This window comes from Onychomys torridus, chromosome 2 (assembly GCF_903995425.1).
Source record: "Onychomys torridus chromosome 2, mOncTor1.1, whole genome shotgun sequence".
In the NCBI taxonomy this organism is placed as follows: Eukaryota; Metazoa; Chordata; class Mammalia; order Rodentia; family Cricetidae; genus Onychomys; species Onychomys torridus.
Window position 1 is genome coordinate 44,922,887 of NC_050444.1, and position 26,995 is coordinate 44,949,881.

The following is a 26,995-nucleotide window of genomic DNA, read 5'->3' on the forward strand; positions in this document are numbered from 1 at the left end:
TTAGTTGGATTTTATTTTGAATGTGCATTTCATTGGTTCTTAAATTGCCTAGAGAAAAGTTGTGATGGAAGTTGAGAGTGCTAATGTTTGTGTGGCACTGAAGTAGTGCTGGCCGGGGTCGTGGGTGCGTGTGCGAGGGTGCAGCTTGCTCAATTGACAAGCTTCAAAGATTTGCACACTTTCACATTCACACTGGATCTTAGATTGTTTTCTGTGACAGCTCTGAACAAACATTTCAACACCAATTTTCATGCAGTCAAGATAAATAATGTGATTTCTGATGAAACATTTTTCTATTCTTTTATCTTTTCATATTTCTATGTATTTGTGGGAAGTTACAATTGGATATTTTATATTAATTCTGAAATCAAGCTGTTCAGTTACTCAATGGCAGCAGCTAGGGGAACATAGTATAGTTAAGCAATCTAGATATTTCCTGAATTAAAAGGAAGCCAGTCTGACTGATTTCAAAGTCATTTAATTAAACCTGTCATTTTGTGTGCTTTATTCAAAAGATATTACCCCATTCTGAATGGGCATTGTTAGAGAATGATATATCTCAAGAGCCTAGGTTTTATACTTTTGATTTTATAACTCAGATGTGAATTACAGGTAAGTAGAGTTGTCTTCTCTGCCATCTTAATTTGCACTTAATAGTAACTGACTTTGTTCCCTGTGAATCCATTACTTTCTCAACTTGATTTACCTTAGCCATGAACATTTCAGCATGCAGTAAGAAGTTCAGTGAATCAAGTTATGTGTTTTATTCAGTAGAATCTATTCTCCTAAGCATGTCTGTTAAGGAGGTGATATAATTTCAAAGTTCTTGCAAAAATATTTTACAAATTTTATATAATTTCCATGGAATATTATTTTCACAGGTTTCTAAAGGTGTGTGGATCTGAATTAGTACGCCTTGAGTTATCTTGCAGCCATTTCCTTAATGAAACTTGTTTGGAGGTTATTTCCGAAATGTGCCCAAATCTACAAGACTTAAATCTCTCGTCCTGTGACAAACTGCCACCTCAGGCTTTCGGTCACATTGCCAAGTTATGCAGCCTTAAGCGGCTCATTCTCTATCGGACGAAAATAGAGGTAAGAGTAACTCATTTGTGTTTTTCTTAATGAACATCCAGCTTAATATTTAATTGCCTTCAATTATTCATGTGATTTCTCCTTTATAAGCTAAGGTTATGGTATCATCTATATACTCTAGAATCATTAGAACTTGGTTAGTTGCAGCAAAATTATAATATATTCTGGCTTTAAATGATAAACTTTTAAATGTTACTGATGGGATGGTCCTCATGATCCTAGGGAAAGAAATGAGCAGAGGTGGGGGAGTGAGCCAAGGGAATGACTTAGAGGGAGGGGCCAGCAGGTGCCATGCAGGAGGACTTGTGCTTGGTTGGGAGGAAGCAAAATGCATGGTGTTAGAAGTAGCCATAGCGGTAAAATTAATGGCACCCTGGTTCCAAATTCTCATGTTAGTAAAACAGAATCATGTCATATATATGCTTGCTTTCTTCACATACATCTGTAGGACATCTTTCCAGGCCAGTATGTGCTAGTTTCTGACTTTGCATTAATTGTGTATTGTGAATTACACTACAGTTTACTAACCATCTCTAAATGATCGAGATTTTACTTTTCTAGGCATGTCCATTTTATAAAATGTCTATCTAGTAACAGTCTTCTATATATGGTTTCCATTTGCTTACTGTTGTCGTTACGGGACAGTGATCCTTCTAGACTAAAGGAGAAATGCAAAGGTCCCATAATAAACAGTGACTTCCTGTTTACTTATTCCTTCTCCTCCAGACATGGAGGCCTGCTTTGGGTTCTTTCAGCATTCCTACTTAATCCCAACTCAGGCCTTCATTCATCTCTTTATCCGCAATATATTCCCGGCATATTGCATTTTTTAATAATTATCCAAGTTCTAGCTCATTTAAACTTTTAAAAGATGGCTTCTTGAAAAGGAAGCCTCTTTTCTGATTCACACCTCTTATATTACCCAGTTTTACTTCCTTTTCAGCATCTCTACAATGCTCTAGCATGGTCATTATTTTCCTTCTTGTATTCTGTCTCTTCACATTAGGACATATAATTTTATATATGGTGTTGAATGATGCCCTTCTTTTTCATCATGCTGTTTCCATATTCTAGAATAGATTTGGTCACAATTGGCCATCAACAAATACTTACTAAATGAATGAATAAAATTATATTTCTTGAAATGGTATTATCCACTATAATGGACCTTTACATGTCTTGAATGCTACTTGGTCCAAATTATTCAGCATCCTAATATTTCAATTTCTCTCTCTAAGATAAAAATACAGAGTTCATTGGGTCATTATGAGTGCTGAATTATATGTAATGTATTTTAGGAAGTTCCTAGAGAGTATAACCAACTATTAAAGATTGTGTAACATTATCACATGAGTTTTTTAGTATAGTGTTTTACTGTGTAGGAAAAGCCTTTCCTCACTATTCTATTCAAAAACTTTTAGTGTGTCTATGTGCTTATTCTACCTGGTATATCTTTCCTCAGGGATTTCATTTAGAAGTCATTGCATTTCATTTTGCTCTCTGTGATAAAGCTCCCCATCTGCTCATGTAGGTCTTGTTTTACATCTAAAGACACATTGTGGTTTTCTTCACTTAGATACTAAGTAATTCTGGTTCTACTCATGGGTTGCATGTTACACTTTCAGATGCCATTTTTCCCTTTTATTTAATTTTCACTGGCTATTATTAATATATAGGGGAATTTGGATCTTTAAATGTATTTTTCTCTTTTCTGTCCCCCTTACTGATGCTTATAATCTAGTAATTTTTCACTTACAACTTTTGGATTTTCTTATAGTTACATAATCTGGAAATTAATATTTTTTCTAGGACTCGAAGTATTACTTATTAGGTAGAATTTTGTAAATGATGTAGAATCATAGAATTGTAAGAGATTTGTCACTGTTTTTCCTAATGCAGTGGGAATCTCTAATATTTCTTTTTTTAGTCACATAACAAATATTTGACTACCTATTAGGTTTCAGGTGCTTGGAACTCTTAGTAAATTAAATTGACAACATCTCATACAGCTTACTGTTTTTATACTTTTTAGTATTACTTTTTAATAAGTGGTTTTGATATCCTTTTAAATTAAGACTTTATATAAAATATATTGAAATTTTGGACCTCAGTTAACACAGTCCTTATATTGCTGGGTAATTCCTTGTGGTTTGTTGTTGATGTTTGGGGGCTGGGGATTGAACCCAGAACAAACACACCCTCTACCACAAAGCTGTACTCCACACTGCCTCTATATTTTTTAAAGTTAGTGTGTAGCTAGGTTGGTTTTCTAGTATTCTGGAACCATATTACTTGGTTGTGGATGCTGATGATCACTTCCTACTGTGTACCTTGAGGTTATTATCTCCCTGAACTTCCCTTTTATAAACTGGAGGCATACACCGTGTTGAAAGGCTGTAAGGATTCAATGTTCTCGTGTATGCAAAGCATTTACTGCAGAGCTTGATTCACAGTAAGGTCTATGCTTGTACATGTTGGTTACATCTGCTGTCTTCACTGAGATTAGTTGTGATCTTTTCATTCTTAATCAGGCTTAGGCTATCACAGTTTAGTAAAGTATTTAGGAAATTGTCTCTTTGATTGGAAGTAACTTGAATAAATGTGAATAGACAGAATGCACTTTAAAAAACACGTAGGCTTATTGCATTTTAGCAGTAGATCAGAGTAGACACTTGGTTTCATGGGGGATACTGACTATCACTTTCCTTCTATAATTTATAGAAGCTTGAAATTGTGTATGTGAGCTTTGACCAAATGCAGTTAGGAACAGTTTGGTGCAGATTGTTGAATTGGAATTTAAGAGGTGATCGGGGATCATAGGAAGAAGAGTATTCCAGTTATGATCCTGCCAGTAGTAACCTTTGTGATCTAGGCTAAGTCATTCTCCCATTCTGAGACATTTTTAATTGTAAAATGAGAAGATTGTCCTGAGTACCACTTTAAAGCTATCCCATGTTTCAGTGGTCTGTGGAAAGGTGAGCCATCATTTATGTGGGTGTAAAATTTTCAACTATTCAAAAGTTTTTCAACTGTCTTTTCTTAAATAGGTCATCCATTCTGAAATGCCATGGTTTTATACTTGCTATATATAATATTAACATACAATTTGTTGATGTATATGCTTTATGCTATTGTGCTTGATAGTTATAATTTATGTGACTATATAATTTAGATTAATAAACTATAGTTATTTTAAGATTTAAGCAAATCTGTACTTTATTGGTCAGTGTGCTATGTAGTTTGAAACCTTCTGAATAAGATAATGCCTCATTTATTTATTTATATTTTCAATGCATTGCTTTAAAAAAACTTTTTACTTAGAATTTTTGCATGTAAAAACTTTGTAATTCGTTCGCATTGAACTTTGAAAGATTATCTACCTTTTTGATATAAGGAAATTACTAATTGCATAGTTATAGTGTTATTTTACTACACAGTTTATCATGAGCTCCCATGGTGCTTTTATAATATTTAGATTTTATTATCCTTACTCTGACTTCCTTAAGTTTATAATTCATTCCGTAATTGTTTTAAAGGACAAAACAGTAATCAGTTACAAGGCTTTCTTTTACAATTTGGGGATTTTTTTTTTTCTTTATTTGCCCACCTTTCAAACTTTGTAATGATTGGCTTTTTTCTGAACAAAATTATAGCCCCTGATATCCATTCCTTTCATTCATTCATTCATTCATTCATTCATTCATTCATTCTTCTCTCATATATTGCATCCCAGTCAAAGTTTCCCCTCCTCCCAGTCTTTCCACCTCATCTCCTCCTCTCCCCCAGATCCACTCTTCCTTTTCCTTCAGAAAAGGGCAGGCCTCCTGGGGATCTCAACCAAACTTGTTATATCAAGTGACAATAAGACTAAGCACATACCTTCATAACAAGGCTGAATGAAGCAACCCAAGAGGAGGAAAAGGGTTCCAAAAGTAGGCAAAAGAGTCTGAGACACCCCCATTCTCACTGTTAGGAGTCCCACAGGAATACCAAGCTACACAACCATAACATATGTGCAGAGCATGTCCATCTGACTCATACATGATCTTTTGTTCAGTCTCTGTGAGGCCCTATGGGCTCTGGTTAGTTTATTCTGTAGACCAGTTTCTTGTGGTGTCTTGGTCCCTCGAATACCTCTTTCTTCAATTCTTTGATTATTTGACTTTAAGAAGAAATGTGATATACTTAACTATTAAAGATGTCTTTGAAAAGAAAATAAGGTGAAACCAAACTTGCAGGGCATCTTATATTGGTGATGATTTGTGAAAATAAACTTTTGAAATGTTATATATTCGTGACCTAATTGTCAATGAATTATTAGTCTATGGTTTTCTTAAATTCACTTCAAGAGACCGATAGACTGTGACTGTTTTTTTTTTATTACTTCCTCCTTTGGGGCTCTCCACTGGAGTCCTGCATGGCCACCAGGTCATGCCTTGTGAAGAAGAGGAGGAGTTCTGTCAGCCGCTTTCTTTCCAGTCAGTCTGTAGATATGTGCCTTATTTCTTAGTAAAGCACTTGTCACCTCTGCCCTTCTGTGCCCACCTCCTGTGAATGGCCTAATGGTTAGTGAAACTGGTGGATGGAAATAAAGGAGATAAAGAAGGCAATAAGGGGACTGGCCTCTTTCTACACAATCACCAGCAACGTGTTCTAATCTGATTTCAAATGCACGTCATTGCCCTGGGGATGTATATGAGGAGAAAAGGTTGAAATTGAGCTTTCTAGGAGAGACTGTTTTGTTTTTAAAGGACCATACATAAATTTCACAGTGCCATGTTTAATTGCTTAAGATGACATGTTCACTATGAAGTCCATGCTGTCCTCCAACTTCTGAGCTCTTGCTGTCTCTTTGTCCCTATCTCCTGAGTGACTAGGATTACAGGTATGTACCACTGTGCCACTTCAACCTTTACCCTACAAAATAAAAAATAAGGAAATATCAATATTGCAGAGTATTGAGTCTGGTATAGAGTAGTGATGCTAGATGTCAAATTATGGTACAATAAAAGTTATATTTTAAGTTTCTATATAAATCATATTAGTAAGTATAGTATGCTGTGTAATTTTGTAAAACTTAAGTCTATGAGTATAATAAACAGAGACTTAGAGGGGTTTGAAGACATGTTTTATTTCTAAAGATTGATAAATTGGGGATGTATTCTGTTTGCTTTGCCAGACACTCTGTATTGATATTTAACTCTGACCATTCCAGCGAGAGTAGGCAGTATTTCCATTTCATAGATGCTGAAATTGAAGTTACAGAAGATAAAGCCCAGAACAATATTTATAGTCAGATTTGAATCTATGTTTGCTATCCACAGTGATATAGTTAAATTTGTAAAAGTACATAAGATCATAGAAAATTTACTTTAGAAACTTGGCAGCTTCATTTGAAAACAATGAAATCTCTTTACCACTTACTGATTTGTAATTTGTATTTTTCAGTATTTGTAATCTGATTTATGCATTAGGAGTGCCTTGCAGATAAGTCCTGTGCATTTCCTAGAACTGTCTGGGTTATTGTTAACCGTTTGAACCTGTGTACACTTTTTTTGGAGGAAAAAAAAATATGTGGAGTGGGAAATGAGAATGGAATGACAGATATCTCAGTAAGGATGCCATCCTGTTGCTTAGCAGCAGGCAAGAAAACCAAGAGTGTTTTTTAAAAGTTGGAGTTATAAATGGAACACCTGCATCCAGTTTTGATTGCCTCACTTCAAGAATGATAGAACATAAATTGAAAGAATCTGAGGAAGTGAAAAAACTGATTATAGGTTTTGTGGGGGACTAGTATATGTCACTAATCCACAAGTATAGTTCAGCAGCTGTTTACCGGCCTCGTAGACTGTGTCAACAGTTTCAAGGACCCCTTTACTTACATCTTGATGAACCAGCATGCAACAAAAGTAGTTGATCTTTACTTCTATTGGGGAACAGTGTACCTCTTTTTTTTTCATATGCCACTTTAATCTGCAAAATAAAACTTCGTACCAACCTATTGGTGAAAATGCCTTGATTTTTTTTTCCACAAAAGACATAAATTGTCTATCAAAAGCAGTATGATTTGATTTGGTACCATGAATTTACTTTCTGACATGCAGATACCATTAGTTTCTTTACTGGTTTTTTAAAATGTGATTTCAAAACATATTGTATGTTGGTAGTCACAGTGCAGCTAGCAAACAGACACAGTATGGGAATGGCCTCTCACTTAGCAGAGCCAATGCTGGTAGCTAAGATCAAGAGCTGAAGTTGGTAGGAAGAAACAACTTTGGGTGCCCATGGTAACTAATGCAGGCTGCCATTAGCTCTCATCTAAAATTCTATTTCAGATAGGTTGATTTAGCTAGTGAACATGAGACAAAGGGATATTCGTAATGTGTTTTTAAAAGAATCAAGTTTATTAACTATAACATTATTGTAACAGTTTAAATGAGGAAATGCCCCCCATAGGTTCCAGTATTTGAGCATTTGACCCCATTTGGTGGCATTCTTTGGGGAGATTAGGGGTGGGATGTGAGAACTTAAATCCTCATCCCACTTCTAGTTTACTCTCTGTTGCTGTGATAAAACACCATGACCAAAAGCAACTTGGGTAGGAAAGGGTCCATCATTGAGAGAAGTCAGGGCAGGAACTCAATCAGAAACCCAGAAGCAGGAGCTGACAACAGAAGCCATGAAATAAGGTTGCTTACTGGTTTACTGCCCTAGCTCACTCAGCTTGCTTTCTTACAACCCATGACCACACACACTGGGCTGGGCCTCCCACATCAATCATCAGTCAAGAAAATGTCCCAGAGACTTGTCTGTAGGCCAATCTTTTAGGGGCAATTCCTCAACTGTTCCCAGGTGACTCTAGTTGGTGTCAAATTGACAAAAACCTAATGAATACATAATAAAGCTAATGGCCATTCTTGTAGTCCTTGATGTATGTCTGCAGGCTAGAATCTATCTGTGCTCTACTCTCCTGATTGGCCATATAGAAGTCTTGAAGGAAACACTGAGGCTTTTGGTGGCATTAGTTTTGTGTTACTGAGTAGGTTGTTGTGGTCAGGGTGACAGGATCTGTGTAACATGAATCTTAAAGAGTCTTATTAATAAAACTCAACCCCTAGGCCAGTTATTGGGGTAAATGCTGGAAGATCAGAGAAGCAGAACAAGCCACAGCTATCTCACCTTGCTAGTTCCTCAGGTGATCCTGTTTCCTCAGGCTGGAAGCTTCTGAGTCCTCCTCCACATGAATCTCAGCTGAACTGTGTTGCTCCAAAGCTTAAACTAACTACATGCTTTTTCCTCTTTAGTTCCTGGTCCTCACGCCTTATATACCTTTTTCTTTCTGCCCCCACTCCCTGGGATTAAAGGCGTGGGTCACCATGCTTAGCTGTTTCTAAAGTGGCCTTGAACTCAGAGATCTGGCTAGCTCTGTCTCCCAAGTGCTGGGATTAAAGGTGTGTACCACCACCGCCCAACTTCTGTTATGGCTTACTCTTCCCATTTTCTAGCCACCATTTCTGGCTCTGTTCTAGTGGCTGTCTCTTCTCTGACCCCAGGTATGTTTATTTCGGGGAACACATAATATTTCAGGGAACACAATACCCACCACAGATCTGATTAGTCACTACAGTGAAAACGGAGGTTACCCCTCAGATACAGACTTATTGACCATAGTCATGACAGTGACCAAAGCCAAGTATAAGAAATTTCCAAAAATTTGGCCAGGAAAGGGCACTACTGATGAGCTCATTGTGGTGGTTGATTGTGAACTTGACAGAATCTAGATTGAACTGGAAGGTGGGACTCTGGACAAGACTGTGGGGGATTATCTTGGTGGCATTAATTGAGGTGGGAAGACCCACCCACTGGGTGTGGTGCCATTCCCTGGCTGGGATCCTGCACTAAATAAGTGGAGAAAACTTAGTGAGCAGAGCAGCGTTCTACCTTCTCTGCTACCTGATTGTGGGTTTGTTGTTGTTGTTCTTGACCAGCTGTTTCCACTTCCTGCTGCCTTGACTTCCTGCTGCTGTGATAAAACACAATGACCAAGAGCACTTGGGGAGAAGGAGTTTATTTCTGCTTACATTTTCAGGTAACAGTCCATCACTGAGGGAAGTCAGGACCTGAATTCAAGTAGGGCAGGCATCTGGAAGAAAGAACTGCAGCAGAAACTTGGAGGAACTCTGCTTGCTCCCTTGCCCTTTGTGGCTGCTAAGCCTGCTTTCTTATACAACTCAGGGCCGCCTGCCCAGGGGTGGCACCACCCAGTGATCTGGTCCCTCCCACATCAATCATTAATCAAGAAAATGCCCCACAACTTTGTTCACAGGCCAGTCTAGTGGGGGCATTTTCTCAATTGTGATTCCCTCTTCTGAAATGACTCTGGCTTCTGTCAAGTTAACAAAAAATTAACCAGGACACCTGCCATGAAAGACTACATCCTTGAACTGAGAGTAAGAATAAACCTTTTCTCCCTTAAGTTGCTTTTATCACAGTAACAGAAAAAGGAATTAAGGTACCCAGTCTCTCATTGGTCTGTCTTAAGGGCAAACACATGATTAAGAGTCATTTGATGAGGATGGAAGGACACTAAGAGTTATGTGAATTAAAACTCTTAAGACATCAACATAAAAGAGGTTGGTATCTTTTTTTATTGGTGCATATCGGTTGTATAAAACAGTGGATTATAACATGTTTATACATAAATGTTGTATTCTTCGATAAATACCATTGCTCCACTACCCTCTTCCCACTGGCCCCCTTTCTCATAGTTCATCTTCTACTTTAATGTGTATTTTTAAAATTCTGGATTTGTGGATATGAGAGAACAGGTCTTTCTGAGTCTGTCTAATTTATAACCATGATTTCCAGTTCCATCCATTTACCTGCAAATGACTTAATCCCACTCTTCTTTATGGCTGAATAATACTATATTGTAAGTATATAACACATTGCCTTTTTCCTTTTACTTGTGATGATTATCCTGGCTGATTTCATAACCTGGCTCTTGTGGCATATTGTCTGTCTCTCAGCACCCAACAATTGCCTTACTTGAGCTCTCCATCTACATGGGGGCCTTATGAGACTCCTCGCCAACCTGGGTGGCATGTCAACGAGTAGTGTCATTTTGTAGGTCTTATTTAGGTGACCATATTGTTGAGATTTAATGGATGAAGCTTTCTTACCATATATCGAAGGCACTATGTCAAGACATTGCGGATCTCTGGCTTTACAATCTTTCTGTCCCCCCTTCCATGAAATTCACTGAGCCTTAGTTGTAGGAGTTGAGTTATAGATGTATCAGTTGGAGTTGGGTACCCACAGTCAGTTGTTCTCTGAATTTTGACCAGTTGTTGATTTCTATAATCGTCTCCATCTATTGGAGACTGCAAACAAGAAACTTCTTTGATGAGAGATGAGAGTTACTTTTTTTGTAGGTATAAGGATAAGTGTTTTAAATGCAGTGAGAAGGTATACTGGTTTAAGAAGGTGGCAATACTGGGTTCTTCTCCAGAGTCCATGACCTTACCAGCCACAGGTAGTTGACTAGGTTCACAATACCACTTTGTGACATCTTAACAAAGAGGAAAGAAGTACTTTTGGAAGAAGATAAGGTCTTTAGATCAGAGTGTCTTAGCTGGGCATCATTTAGATGGATAGTGTCAACAACATGTGTTTCAGATTCCTATTTTAAGCTCCTGTGTAGCCTAACCCCTTGTCCTTTGATAGAAACACGACTTACATTTTCAATAAGAATACTGACAAATCCATTGTGTAAATGACCATGTTTTTTTTTTCACTGCGCCTTTCTGATTTCATCCATGTGAGTTGTAAAAGAAATTGATCAGTTCACTCATCTATAAGGAAAGATAAATTCAAGTATTTATGGTGTGTATATGGTATAAAGATAAGTTCTGATGGGAGAGGGTTGAGCAAGACTGAGGTGTAAATATGTAGTCCTAGATTGTGTTCCTTTATACATGCAGATTATTGGAATGTGGCAAGCATCTGAACTTTGTACTGAAATTGGAACTGAAAGCTAAAGTTCTGAGGTTCTGGTTTTGAGTGGCTGTGTTGGTCTGTAGTTAGGTTTAGAGAACATTCCTTTTCCCCATCAAATGTCTGGTTTAGATTTATTTATATCATTTATGATCTTTGACCTTTTTAAACAGAAGTCTAACTTTTCTACCACAGTATCATTGATCTTAAAATTCAATTTGTAAAAAACAGTATTTTCAAGTTGCAATTATGTTACATATTTGAAGTTTATAAAGAGAATAATTTGTAGTAGATAGCTTATAGGAAATCTGTTAAATTTAAATAATCTAGAATAATGATTCCTTCTGTGTGTAGATAGTCTGAAATACTCAAAATAGTTCTTAAGAGACTTCAAGTTTTCCCTTCTTCAAATTTACTGAGTTTGGCACTCAAAGATAAAAATGTTCAGAGAAATTCACATGTATGCATGTATTTTAAGCTGAGTGACTGTGTTTTTAGAGTTTTATCAAAGTTATCTAAATGTACATTTATGAATTTTCATTTGGTGAATATACTTTAATAAAATCCAAACTTATTACTTGGAGATATTGTCCTTAAGTGTGTGGAAGATATTATCATCAGTGAAATGACATTTTTTTTTTGATCATGGGTGTCCATTAGTCTATATTTTAGGTTCTCTGTCTGTAATATATAAACTTGCTAATGCCCGTTTATCAATATGCTTTCTAGGAATCATGTCTTAGAGTAGAGAATACTGATTTAGAATCCTGTCTTTCAATATTGAGTGTGTAATTGGAGGTTACATTCTTTTATTATAAATAAGTAACAATTAATTTTTAACACCAAGTTAAAAAAAAAAAGGTACCAACTAGTTGTAACAGTGTTACCATACAATAAGAAATAAAGTCTACCAAACATATTGTGAAATGTGCATGATAGTCTTAGGTAAGTCTACTAAGCCATAAATCTAAACTTTCTAAAAGTTATGTAAGTATAAATGTCATCATTTAAGTGTTTTTGCTTAGTACGTTTGAAGTCTAGATAATGAGAAGTGATGAAGCTTATAGGTGGTGTTTCTTAAAAAACTGTCAGTGAAGATTTGAATTTATGTCTTCTTTTACCTATTAATAAATTTCATTGTAAAAGAAATGCATTAGTAATAATTCTTTATAACCACATGAGACTTCATATTGGCTTAAACCAAAATTTCTTGTCTATTAACCATTCTTTGACCTGTCAATGCTTTCCTTGAAGTTGGATGGGTTTATTATTAAGAAATAGAAATTTTCTATTCATTTTACATACCAACCACAGATCCCCTACTCCTCCCTCCTCTAAACCCCTAGCCTTCTCCCCTAACCCACCTCCCCCATTCCCACCTCCTCCAAGGCAAGGTCTCCCATGGGGAGTCAGCAGAACCTGGTATATTCAGTTGAGGCAGGTCTAACCTCCCCCCTCCCCCTGCACCAAAGTTGCACAAGGTGCCCCACTATAGACACTGGGCTCCAAAAAGCCCTCTCATGCACCAGGAACGGATCCCAATCCCACTGCCAGGGGGCCTCCTAAACAGTTCAAGCTACTTGGGCTTGAATTTTGTGCATGGCTACAGATATGCATCTGTTTGCATTCTTCTACATGTTGACATCCAGTTATACCAGCACCAGTTGTTGAAGATGCTTTCTTTTTTTTCCATTGTACAGTTTTGGCTTCTTTGTCAAAAATCAGGTGTTCATAGGTGTGAGTATTAATGTCAGAGTCTTCAGTTTGATTCCACTGGTCCACACATCAGTTTTTATGTTTTATTACTATGATATATATGAGGGCTATTGATTTTTTTTTTTTTTTTGAGTTAGTCTTGTATCCTGCCACATTACTCAAGGAGTTTATCAGCTGTAGGAGTTCCCTGGTAGAATTTTTGAGGTCACTTATGTATGTCATAATTGTCTGCAAATAGTGAAAGTTTGACTTCTTCCTTTCCAATTTGTATCCCCTTGATCTCCTTTTGTTGTCTTATTGCTCTAGCTCGAACTTCAAGTACTGTATTGAATAAATATGTGGAAAGTGGACAATCTTGTCTTATTCCTGGTTTTAGTGGAATTGCTTTGAGATCAGGATCCATTCTTGATGCATGAGCAGGCTTTTTGGAGCCCAGTGCCTATGGTCGGACACCTTGAGCAGCCTTGGTGCAGTGTGGGGGAGGGGCTTGGACCTGCCTCAACTGAATGTACCAGGCTCTGCTGACTCCCCATGGGAAACCTTGCCTTGGAGGAGGTGGGAATGGAGGATGGGTTGGAGGGGAAGGCTGGGGCAGGAGGAGGGAGGAGCGGGGGATTTGTGGTTGGTATGTAAAATGAATAGAAAATTTCTTAATAGTAAAAATTAAAAAACGAAAACAGTTCAAGTTAAACAACTGTCTCGCCTATGCAGAGGGCCTAGTCTAGCCCCATGGGGAACTCATGAACTGTGAACCAATAGCTTCGAAGTTCTATGTTTCATAAGTGTCTGTTACAGTATCTGATTATTTGGAGGCCTCACGGAGAACACTGTTAATAACACTGCTAAAGAAGGGGCAGCTGGGAACAGAGGCCAGAGAAAGAGGCTTCACCACATTGTGATAACTGGGATGTGGTCGGGCACCTCAGTCCTATGATGAGCATGTATTCTATGGTGTTTGCCTGATTGCTTTTTGCTTTTCTCTGTATTTACAACCTTTTTCAATACATTATCATTCACTCCTTTACTTTGTATCTTACCAATAGTCATGTGATCTACCTAAATATTTGATTACATATTTATTCTTATAATATGGCACTAGGTTATGAAGTTTTATCAACAAACTTGATTTATTACCAATACTGGTCCATTGAATTATAAAGCTGCTGAATGGGTTAGGTAGATTTTAGGTAGAATGGAGAAGAATTCTTTCTTTTCTGAACATATATTCTACTAGATGATATTCTTTTCCTAGAGTATGGTTTGATCATTATGCAGAAAACATGGTTCCAATCACCCTTTAGTATATTCCTTCTCATAGCAATTTGACTAAAGCTTGAAAATTATAAACTCATTTAAAAGTGAATATCCTGCCTTGCATTCTTAAAACTACTATTTAAATTATTTAAAGTTATATGTGCTTCTGTTGAGTAAATTTTTCAGAAGTAGCCAGTAGAATTTGTGGACTTAGAGTCTTAAAAGGGTACTTAGAGCCTTAAAAAGAATCTTGTAAAACTTTTTACTTCGACTGTTGAACATCTTTTGTTTTTGTTTCATTTTGGCTTTTTGGTTTTTTCAAGACAGGGTTTCACTGTGTAGCTCAGGCTGACCTAGATCTCACTCTGTAGACCAGGCTGGCCTCAAACTCATAGAGATGTACCTACCTTTGCCTCCCAAGTAGTGGGATTAAAGGAGTGCACCACCATCACCTGGCGAATGTCTTTTTTTTTTAACAGTACACTTTATACAGTTTTGATTCACCTGTTGGTATGCTGTAGATGTATAGAAATGTTGCAAATACTTACTGTGGTAGAACTGTTTTGAATGAGTAGGTATTTTAGACTGAGTAGGTCTTATGTTTTTCATCACAGACAACTATATTGCTAAGTGACATAACAGCTATAGACAATGTTGAAACAATTCCTATGGAACTTTATTTATGAGAACAAGTAGCAAAGTGTATTTTGCCTTTGAGTTATAGCTTGCCAACTCTTACCCTAAACTGTAGAGATTCCCAAATCTGATCGTCTTCTATAAGAAGAGTTAGTTTCTTCTCTTTGCTTTGACATGAGTATCACTTCCTTCATTCTAAATCTGAATGCATAGACAAAGACTGTTGTGTAACTGTTCTGTGAGGAAGCAGGTTTACTAGATGGAGAGAGATTGCAAACTGATGCCACAGATAGTCTCTTAACCTGGGGCTGGCTTCCCACTCCTTAGTCCTGCTGGAGAGACCCTTGAAAGGAGGGTCATTTATATTTGCTCACTTCACTCTTACATCCCAGCCTTTGGATTCTCTTTCTTTAACTCCTCGTTAAGTCTCTCACAGCATCCCTTTCTTTGTCATTATTCTTATCCTTCTGCATTGCAGTCTTCCTTTGATCTCTCTTTCAGAAAAGATGAATGAGATCCTTAAACAGGAAGCTTCTTTTGTTCTATGATAGTTCCTTTGTAAAGTGAGAATAAAAATGATAGTTTTCTTTACTATTCATAACTTTTGTGATTTCCAATTTAATATGAAGACTGATTAAATTTGTGTAAAATATTTGCCAAAATATTCAGACTAAACTTCCTTTCCTGTATGTTAAAGTTAGTGCAGAGACTCAGCCCTAAATAGGATGTCTCCATCAAGTCCCTCCCCCTCGGAGCTCAAGGAACCTTGAAAAGAGGAGGTAGAAAGAGTGTGAAGGCCAGAGGGAATGGGAGACACCAAGAAAACAAGACTCTCTAAATCAACATAAGCAAAGCTCATATGAACTCACAGAAACTGAGGCAGCATGCACAGGGCCTGCACGGGTCTGCCTCAGGTCCTCTGTGTTATGGCTTCCAGTTTAGTGTGTTTATGGGATCTCTGAGTGTATGGATGAGTGGGGTCTCTGATTCTTGTGCCTTCTCTTGAGCTCTTTTCCTTCTGTTGCTTTGTCTTGTCCATCTTCAATGTGGTAGTTTTTGTTTTTTCATATATATATATATATATATATATATATATATATATATATTTTTTTTTTTTTTTTTTTTTTTTTTAAATGAACCAGTGAATGAAAACCTTGCTGCTGGGGTAAAGGTTAGCAGCTGAACTGTCATTTATACCTGCTGGGAAAGGGAAAGTCAGGTTTCTTCAATAGAATGACACTGGGGATATCAGTCACTCCAGGGTAGATCTCATGTTCAGGAGTAAGTAGTTGGCCAACATAAAGTGGACTCCACAGGTTTTTGTGTGTGTGCTTTTATTTGGTTACAGTTTGGTGTTTTTTGTTTTGTTTTGTTTTGGTGTGTGGTTTTATTTTGAGGGGTTATGGTTGGTATATTTTGTTGTTTTTGAGAAAGAACTTAAAATTGTATGAGTAAGAAGTAGAAGACAATAGAGAAGGACTTGGGGAGGGAAAGAATATGATCAAATATAGTTAGATTTAAAAATTGTTTTAAATAATAAAAATACAATTAAAAAGGAAAAAAGTTTCTTCAGAGGAAAGAATGCATCAAGATGTTTTTTAGACTAGACTCTTAGTTCAAAAGTGAGTTGGGCAGGAAGAAGAGATGTCAAGAGCACCTGCTACTCTGGAGAGGGCCTGGGATTTGATGGCTCACAATCCTCTGGAAAGCCAGTTCCAGGAGATCCAATGCCCTCTTCTGGCTTGCATAAACACAAGGCACACATGTAATGAGCATACACACATGCAAGTAAATACTCACATACATAAAATAAAAACAAATAATAAATTGTTCTTTAAATGAGTTGGGAAGATGTGCTGTTGGTCTGTGCCTTGAAGTTACAGTCTTTTCATGGAACATCACCACTAAACAGGGGTGGAAAAATTGTAAAAGTCAGAAGTTGTGGAAGACTGCTGTGAAACAGTGTCTCCTGGTCAGCACAGAACCTTTGTATTCATGATCTCTAACATTATGGTTCCTGCACAAAACCTGACCAGAGCAAGAAGACAATCAGTGTAGATGGGGAAGGGACTCACAAAGTCTGACCCCAACTGAGGTGCTATTGGCAACTGATAGCTGCTGTGAGAGGGTCAGTTTTCTTTTAGGATTTTGCCCTGATATATGGCCCATGTTCCAGTGGATGGCCCTGCACACATGCACATCATATAGGCAGCTAATTTGATTTGTGAAATAAAATTGCCCTAAAGTTGGGAGTGGAAGATGAAGTGGGGGAGGTCTGGGAAAAGTAGAGAAGGGGAGAAGGGGTAGGAATGATTGAGATATACTATTTACATGTATGAAGTTTTCATAGAATAAAAGCATACTTTTAAAAAAAATGTAGTATTTAAGGTAGATACCCAGTGATGGATATGCTTCCTCTAAGGCATAGCCTAGACAAGTTAAAATGTTTTATCTTAAACTATTCCAAGAGAACATTACTGTTCCAGCCTAGGGCCATAGAGCGGATATGAGTGATGTGGCTTTCCAGGCTACTCTGGGCTAGGCTGTTGATTGAGAATCTTAGAGAAAGGAAGGATTTGCCCCTGTGCAGATATACCAAGAAGGACTTTGCATCTTGATCATGTGTTATGGTCAGAACTGAGCTAAGTTTCTTGCTGGTTCTGCAGTGTCCCTGTGTCTCCTGCAGAGTGGGACCTCATTAGAAGTCCTGGTCCTAGAAGAGTGTTACCAAGATACACTTAAAAAATAGAAAATGGGGATTGGGAGTGAAGTTCCAAGAAGTAAATGAAAATAGTTCTTCAAAACAAGCTAAAGCTCTATGTAGTGGTGCACGGTCCTAGCACTCAGGAGGCAGAGGCAGGCAGATCTCTCTTTGGGGTCAGCCAGGTCTGCATAGCAAGTTCCAGAAGAGCCAGTGCTATGAAATGAGATTCTGTCTCAAACAAAACCTAGAAATTAACAGAATATAAGTAGGCTAAACATGTATTTGTAAGAAGGAACTGATTTGAAGTCTAGGAGATAAATGATGCTTATTGGAATTTTAAAGTCAATAAAGGAGATGAATTCCAAACTGGATGCAAAGAATAAATTGCTGAATTAGCACAGTTTGAGGAATCTGTTCATTTAGAGACACAGTGAACATTAGACACTGCTATAAATTTATGTATGTTTAATTCTCAAAGGGAACCCTGTTCATTCATTTAATAAATGTTATAGTCTCCCTATATCAATCACTGTATTATTTACCTCATTATATATCAGTTATTCCAAAACAACCTACATTTATTATCTCATGCAGTTCTATGACTGGGGAATCTGGAGTGTTCCCATTGGTAGTTTTGGCTCTAAGGAAACTCAAGGAAGAGAGACTACAGCTAGGTTACCTGCTGGGGTTCTGTGAATCTCAAAGCCAACCGTGATTTCTGGGCTCACTACCTGGGAACTGGCAGAACTCTTCTTCAGACCTTGGCTCTTTCCTGTGTTTGGTGGAAGGGTTAGCTCTTTTGTTCTGTTTAAGGCTTAACCTGGTTAGATGATACGTTAGGGAGGGCAGTCTGCTTTACTCAGCCCACTGGTTTAGATGCTAACCTTGTCCAAAAAGCCCCTCATAGAAACACACAGCATCATATTTGATCAAATATCTGTGAACTCTGTGCAGTCTTGTCCAGTCACCAGTCATATCTGCTGCACACTGTTTGTTAAAAGGGAGTCCCTCTGAAGAGAGGAGGTTTGCCCCGTACCTGGATAACATGTGGACATATGTTTAAACCACTGCAAACACTAGTACTTGAGAGAGTCTAGTGTTCATCAAACAGAAGTTCCAGGAGAAAGAAAGTAGGTGTGTCAGAGAAGAAATATTGGGAGGGAAAATTATAGAGCAAATTTGTTTAAAAAAAAAAACAAAAAACAAAAAACAAAACCAGACCCAGTACTTTAATGGAAACAGATGTGATGTTCACACTCTCTTGTTAGTTGGATAGTATGGTTAAGTACTTTAGAGAATCAAAGTTAACCTGTTTTTATACAGCCTGTCTAGTGTTCACATTCTAAAAATTACTTAGGATTGTCTTACAAGTATGTTGTGTTAGAAAGTGGATATAAAATCAAGATAAACTTTTGCTTAGCTTTGAAAAATACTCAATGAAGTAATATACTGAAATCTAGTATTTTTTAGTGCCTTTTATAATTAGTGTTTTGTTTTTGTTTTAAGTGATTTTACTTTGTAGGAAGTACTTCATTACCCCATTCCTATTGAGAATTATCTGGGGTTTAGCTAGACCTTCCCCTCCTTCAGCTGATCCTTTTCAATTCTTAAACACAGGGAAGGTTTAATAATTTGTTGTAGCTGAAAGTTTTTCTGTGTCCCGCCTGGCCTGTGGTCAGGACAAATCTTTCTCACCCACTGGTCCTGCAGCCGCTCAGACCTAAATATTAACACCCACAGGCTAATATTATTTTTAAACTATGGCTATGTAGAATGTCTGGCAGTTTCTTCTGTGAAGCAGGAACCTGAAGGATCATTTTGCCTTGCAAAGTTCAGTGGTCACCTTCCTGTGGGTCCTACATGTCCAGTCGATACAACATTTCATCAAGCAGTCCGGGCAAGAACAGTTTCTCTGGGAAGCAGTGGATATGCTTCCATCTAGCAGTGTATAGCCTAGAAACCTCTTTTTTTTTTTTTTTTTTTTTAAGTAGCAAAAGGTATATCCATCACACACCATATCAAATGGCTTGTAGAAACCTCTGTGTAACTTGGCGGGAATCTGCCATGCTGTAGCTCCAGCCCACATGCGGCGAACCCGCCATAACCAGGGAACACATCATTGTACCTAGGCCCGCCATAAACAGCATGAACTAGGAAGGTGCTCTTAGCTACATTTATAATCTCTTTTTAAACTCTCAGGTTTTAGGTGGAAACTCTTGCCCCATGTTGGGCGCCATTTGCAACTGAAGTTTTCCTGTATCCCAGCTGGCCTGCCATCAGGACAAATCTCTCCCACCTCCCAGTTCCACAGCCACTCGGACCCAAATAAACACACACAGGCTAATATTACTTTTAAACTAAGGCCAAGGCCATGGCAGGCTTCTTGTTATCTAGTTCTTTTATCTTAAATTAACTCATTTCTATAAATCTATAACTTTGCCACATGACTTGTGGCTTACCTGGTACCTTTATATTTTGCTTCTCTGCCAGTGGCTGGCAGCATCTCCCCTGCTCTGTCTTCCTTCCTCTCTCTTTAGAATGTCCCACCTAACCTTATTCTGCCTCACCATTGGCCAAACAGCTTTATTTTTCAACCAGTCAGACCAACACATTTTTACAGCATACAAAATGATATCACCCATCAATTTGTTAATATATTAAATTTCTCACACACAAGAAAAATTTAGTTTAAATGTTTAGAAAGTTTGCCATGCACATTTGAATAGTTTTCTTCTAATAAAAGAGAAACTAGAATGTCTTTTGCTTTTTTGTTGTTGTTGTTGTTTGTTTTTTATACTTTTTCATGGTAGAGATGTTATGAAATGAGTTGGCATCTTAAATACATTTTTAGGACTGGCAGTATGGCTCAGTGGGTAAGAGTACTTGGTGTGCAAGTATGAAGACTTAAGTTCAAACCTCTGTACCCATGTGAAAAGTACAGCATGACTGCATGTGCTCAGCAATGGGGTAGAGAAAGGAGAGCCAGGCAGATGAAAGCTCTTGGCCAGCCAGTCTAGCTAAAATAGTGAGCTTCCATTTAGTGACAGATCCTGTCTCAAAGGAATAAGGTAGAGAGCAGGGATAGAAGAAGAAAGCAGACATCCTTCTCTGGCCACAGAATGTACAGTTGTGGGCACAAGCGCACACAACACACACATACACACAAACACTCACTAAAAATGGAAAATACATTTTACTTACGACTGTACAGCAGTCTAGCATACCTGTGGATGTTTAATGGTCAGACATTTTCATTGCAGAGGATAGATGGGATTAAATGGCAGAAACATGACTGGAAAGTGCATGTTAGATAAGTTTCCGTCAGCATCTGCTACTGACAGGTGCTCAATGGTTGTTGGTATCCTTGTCAGCAAAGAGAATCCTTTGACATTAAAGTCACCAGCTCGGTCTTGATTTGGGGTGACTCTATTGGCAGTTCCATCAGACTGCAGCTGATCAGTGAATGTCAGAGCTGCAGCTGCTCTTCAGGAGTGTCACCAGCCCCCTGTGGGGTTGCTTCCTCTCCCTCTCCTCTCCCCTCCCTCCCTCTCTCCCTCTCTCTCCCTCCCTACCCCTCTCCCTCTCTCCCTCTGTCACTCTCTTGTGTTTGCTCTGTTGCTTGCTCTCTCTCTCTCTCTCTCTCTCTCTCTCTCTCTCTCTCTCTCTCTCTCTCTCTCATTGTTCTTAAGCAGACTCCAGATGCTTACCTGAGAAATAAACTGATAGGCCGTGGGGAATATAGATGTCTTTAGAGTATGTAAAACCATACTAAGTGATGACTTACATGGAGACTGCTAATGATTACCTCGAAACCAGGCCAGTCAATGGTGGGAGCACCTGGGGACTCATTAAATGGCATCTGTGGACTCTGTAACCTAGGTTTTCAGCTGTGTTTCAAGAAAAGCAGTGACAACCTTTAATGTCTAATTGACCTCTTCTCTTTGTTTCCCGTTCCGTTCATTCACTTTCTGCCTTTGCCTCTGATGTGGTCCCCGATGGCAGCAAACAGCACTGCTGAGCATTTTGAACTTCTGTGCAGAGCTTCAGCACCTCAGCTTGGGCAGCTGTGTGATGGTAAGTGCTCGAAAATTCTTAATAACCAATGGCTTGTTCTCTTCTTGTTCCCATGGGTGGGGTTTACCTAACCCACCCCACCATTGTACATATCCACATACTTTCTACCCCACATTCAAATATATTTTCCGCTTACATTGGAGGGTATGTCTTTGAAGCACTTTCTTTTACCACAAAAGCAGGGGAGTACAGTGTGTGGAAGAGTGGTATCTCAGGCCGTTGACCTGTGTGGATCCTTTTCAAAGAGTGTTGGGCAGGTATCACACCCAGATGTCAGTGGTTTAATTAGATTGTCACAAAATTCAATTTGAATCCTGAGATTAAAATTCTTAGAAGTATAATAGAAGATAAGTGTGTTGTGTCTGTGGGGGTTTTTTTCTTTTTTTTTTTTTACTTCTTTACCAAGCACAATAAAAAGATTGATGCCCTGTATTAGGATTCAGTTGAGTTTTGTTTGTTTTTTTTTTTAAATTTTACTAGAATGAAGTTCAGATTTCTGATTCTTAGAGTAGAAAACTTCTAAAGGCCTTCAATGTTTATACTGTAGCTTTGTGTGTCCTGGAAGAGGTAATGAGAAAATTTAAAATTTGTTAATCTAAACTATATAGTTAGCTGGCTTATAAGTTATTCTGAGACTTAAGGGACAGTTGAACTATTGGGATCTGTGTGCACACACCTACATATGCAAAGACGTGAGTCTTTCTGTGGAGCAGCCCATTACTATGTGCTCCAGTACCTGCAACCAAAGCAGACGTGGATTCCCAGACTTGTCCAGCACTGCATAAAGTTAGTTGCAGGCCCTAACTAAGCTGACAGTCAGGGAAATTTGGTATCCTAGGTTTGGATACTAATTGGACATCTTTGTAGTTTAGCAATTGCTTCAAAGATGTCCAAAAATTTGACAATGTTGTCTAAACAAACCTTTTATAATGATGTATTTCACATATCATATTCTGTAACCTCAGTGCCTAGGTCTTATTAAAGTGCAAATATAGACCCAAACAGACCTAGTTCCCAGAAACAGTCTTGGGAACCCACTGGATTTTCCTACTTCAAGTCAAAATCTTACTTTTGTAAGCCACTTCATAGACTTCTTCAGATCTCTGTAGCTATTTGAGAGCAACCCCGTGGCCCTTGATGGCAGTTTCTGTGACAACAGGTCACCTTCTTTGCTTCCTACGTATTGCTAGCCTGCCCCACTAACATTGGTAAGGGCTGTATTTCGTTTTACTCCAAGTATTCTGCTCTGTTTGCTATTTTCATCCCTTTCTTAAATTGGAGCACCATTCTCTGGAAAAGCAGGCTCTGTCCACAGCTTGAGTCAGATTGTGTGTGTGTGTGTGTGTGTGTGTGTGTGTGTGTGTGTGTGTGTGTGTGTGTGTGTATGTGTATGTATGTACATAAATGTTTATAGTTAAAATTACATATATTTTAATTCAGTGTTTCCAAGAATTGATCTGTGGAAAATTAGCCCTGAAGAATATTCAATTATAAAAGAGTTTACATGTAAGTGAGAGCAGAGCAGGGATTCCTAATCAAAATTAGGAAACGACACTGGTGTGTTTTCCCTTTGGGGTATTACCATAGTATTATTCCCCACAAAGAAACAGTTTGCCTTTGCTTAACCCCTGCTTTCCAACCTTCCTCAATACTGAACTCACTTGCCCATATTACGTATATTAAAATGTAGCACACTGTAGGAAATGGAGCCTGTTGATAAGCAGGCTGTTTTTAAAATGAAGTGTGTGGTTACCACTGAGATGCTGCTATACTGATCCATCTACTAACATGCCTAGACCTTCTTCTAGTCACTAGCACTTTTTGGAAACTCTAGGTTTTCCTGTAATTTGCGCTGAGAACAAAACTATAATTTTGAATAGATGATTGGCTCTTTAATTTAAATTTTTGGGGTTTGTTTTATTTTTAGAGTATAAGTCTAGTTTGTTTATTTCTGTTCCATTAGTTAAATCCCCAGGAAGCACCACATTGCATAAACTTGTGTCCAGCAGCTTTGTCAGGAAGGTTGTTTCAGTGTTTAGCAGGAACTGTACCTCTGTTTCCACATTACTCTGGTTTTCCTTAGATTGCACCAGGCTTTTCTGCTGTTTTGGTCTGGTGTGCCCAAGCGTGCCTCATTCCCAAGGAGAGCTCAGCTCTATTTCAAGCATAAACAACATCAGCTCTAGGAATAGTTGTCTGCCTCCTTTCCCTTTGGAAATGCACGTATAGCCAGCACCACATAGAAGCCATGTTCCCAGAATACCTCCAAAAGCTCTGGGACACCATCCATATACAGCCAACTTTTTATTATCTATTATAATAAATAAATAATGGCCATGTAGGTAATAAAGCCTCATAGTAATCTAAAGCTTGCTTTAATAATTCATTTTAGTCTTTTATCTTTAAAATCTTTTGGCAAGTTTGCAAGCATACTGATTAAAATTGGGTAAATCTATCAATGACTGCTTCTACAAGATTGTTTATTTCTCTTACCTGTAAATGGAGTGTAGGAAGTGAACAACCCAGGCTAATTTGCCAGCTTGACTGCTCATTCCTCTGAGAGATCTAGACTCTGCTCTTGAAGACTATATGTTCACCCATCTCATTCCCATGTCAAACTGTGAGGAAGGCACAAAGGCACAATACTCTCCTGTAAGGACTCTTTCTAGAGGTTGCCTGCCTTTTCAGATTACTTCATACTATCCAGAACTCAGTCATATGGCACACTTTGTAGCAGGAGAAGCTAAGAAATATAGTCTGCGTTCTGAGTAGTCATGAGAGCAGGTAAATTCAAAAGAAAAGTAAAAAGTTCAGTGGATGCATTTCTGTCTCTACTTTCTACCCAGTAGGTCCTAGGAAGAGGAACAAATGTGTAGAAAGAGAACACATGTAATACCCCGAGTACTCTACATTCATCCGTAGCTTCTACTGCTGTGCTGTCCAGGCTGGTAGCTGACAGGCAGTTGGAAATACACTAGTTTTGATTTTTGTATGATGCAAATGTAAGATACATGCCAAATTTTGAAGGCTTAGTATCAAAAAAAATGTAAAACATTATATCTTAATTTTGATAACATGTTGAAATGGTAGTGTTAGGACCAGAGAAAACATATGGTGGAAATTATTATTATTATTATTATTATTGCTATGTAAAGAGTGATTAAAAATAGTCTATGTACTCTTTGCATTATTTGGTATTTCTTGAAGTAATTTAAAATTGCCTCGAACCAGCTTGCATTTCCTTAGGTTTCCTGTTAATTGTTTGCCCCTAGTCAAGTTACCTATCTTCTTTCTGGTAGTTCCTTGGAGACATCAGTTGTATTTTTTAAAATTAGATAATGAAAGCCAGGTATGGTGATCCATGCCTATAATCCCAGCACTTGAGAGACTGAGATAAGATGATGGGGAGTTCAAAGCCAGCCTAGGGTACACAGTGAGCCCCTCTATCTCAATAAATAACTAAATAAAACAATAGGTGTGGCTAGACACTTCTCAATTATTTCTGTAATTTCAAATAAGCTGTAATTATTAAGAAAAGAATAGGTTGCTTTCAATTTAGTTTTTCAGCTTTGAATTTTGTGTTCCTTGTTTGTTTCATGATGCTGTGAGAAACTTAGAACCAGGACTGTTGGAGGAATTTCACATTTGTGGTGTGCTGGCAGAGACTGATTCTGCATGTGAGTGAGTTTCCCAAAGGCAGAATCAGTACTATCATAATTGTGCCTGTCAAAAGATCGGTTGCTCCTTTTAGAGATACTGATTGGATGTACTAATTCCCAGCTGTGTGTTATGCAGGTGAACTCACTTGTAGAAGTGGTTCTGTTCCCCCGACCTGTTTGTTGTGGACTTTGCATGAGTCCACTGGATACACTTGCCTAGTTATCCCAGAACTTAGAAGTCACCTGCTGTGTCAATCTTTAGTCCTACTCAGAAATAGCCCCAGATCTAGTCAGTGTCTTCCTCAATGAGGACCCTGTAGTCTCACCTGAACATTCTTAGTCCACTCAAATACCTTTCATCCTCTATTCCCACCTACCACAGGCCATTCATCCCCCAAACAAAGGCCAGAAAGGGATTTGCTTGAGTGTCACTTATAGCCATTCTGTTACTTGAAATATTCCTTTTCTTCCTCAGCATGTGAAATAAAAATTCAGCTCCTTCATAGCTAAATCCCCAGGCCCTGCTTAACTCTGTTTCATAGCCTGTCATCTCTCCCACTGTTCTCAGCTGCACCAATCTCATTGCTGTTCCTTGAATGCACCTATCCATACCTGGAGACCCATCCCCTCCTCATACCCTCAACTACTGACTCTGAGGGTTCCTACATCACTCTGCTTTGTTATTTCACACTTGTTATCACTGAACTATTTTCCCTCATTTATTTGTCTCTGTGTCTTCCTAAAACTGTAAGCAAAATGTCTTGGGGATGAGGGTAGTTACTCTTGTTCCTAGCATCTGGGGTGGTCTGTTCGATAGTGATTGCATATATATTTCTTTAAAATGAATAAAGAAATTAACAAAAAGAAAAAAGTCATTATAAATACTATTTGTTTCCTTCTGACTTCTGGTGGTTATTTTAATACCTGATTGTAATGAAATCACATGACCTCCTAAAGAGAACCTCCTTAAAGAAACATTAGACCATAGAAACCACAAGGGTAGGAATGTTTAACCCTTGGATAAGATAAAGGGCTTATCCTTTATCATGAGTTAACTACTGGAGACTTGTAGTCCCTGACAGTGATTAGCATATTATAGTCTGAAGTTCTTTTCTATTGTATGCTTAGTCTATAAATCCTTACTCAACCCCAAACTGTTACCCTAATCAGTACTTTCAGCGTTTCCACACAGTTTAGAGACTACCAGAATGTGCACTTTTGTCAGGGAGAGATGAAGTACCTACGTACATTAATCATGCATAATGTAGAAGAAACTAGGCCCTGTCAACAGAAAGCTGTGGGAGTGTTAAAATTGTAGGCACAAAGAATACCACATACTCCTCGGATTGGTCATGAGACTGAGAACTGCTTTGGATTTTAATTCATTAATATTCTATCTAGTTCTGGTAAATGGATTTTTAAGTGATTATTTTTGCTTTGTGTATGTGAGTGTACACGTGTCTGTGAAGATGTGCATGCACACACATACATGTGTAGATCAGAGGTCATTGCTAACTAGAGGTTAATGTGGGCATCTTACTCAATAACACTCCTCTCTAGTTTTGAGACTCAGTCTCTCTCTGAACCTAGAGCTCACCTATTTGGCTCAACTATCTGGCTGCCAAGCCCCAGGTATTCCCCTATTTCTTCTTTCTCCAGTGTTGTGATTATAGGTGTATACTACCATGCCTAGGTTTGTATGGGTGCTAGGGATCACAGTCAAATCCTCATGTTCACATGACAAGCACTTTATCAAATGAGCCATCTGCCCAGCTCATTCCTTATGCTTTTTGATGCACTGGAACATGTGGGTTGAGTAAACAAATGGGGATTAACAAGGACATGGGTGTGTTTACTTGAA

At 38.2% G+C, this 26,995-nt stretch overlaps 1 protein-coding gene across 7 annotated transcripts in view; it reads left to right on the forward strand.

The window, feature by feature from the left end:
• The window catches only part of Fbxl4 (F-box and leucine rich repeat protein 4), a 79,572-nt gene that overhangs the window by 46,272 nt on the left and 6,305 nt on the right, over positions 1-26,995 (forward strand). For all 7 annotated transcript variants that reach the window (XM_036177557.1, XM_036177553.1, XM_036177554.1 and 4 more), the window contains 2 exons: positions 882-1,095; positions 21,404-21,475. In XM_036177557.1, the coding sequence (XP_036033450.1) occupies positions 882-1,095; positions 21,404-21,475 (286 nt within the window). The remainder of the gene's footprint in view (positions 1-881; positions 1,096-21,403; positions 21,476-26,995) is intronic.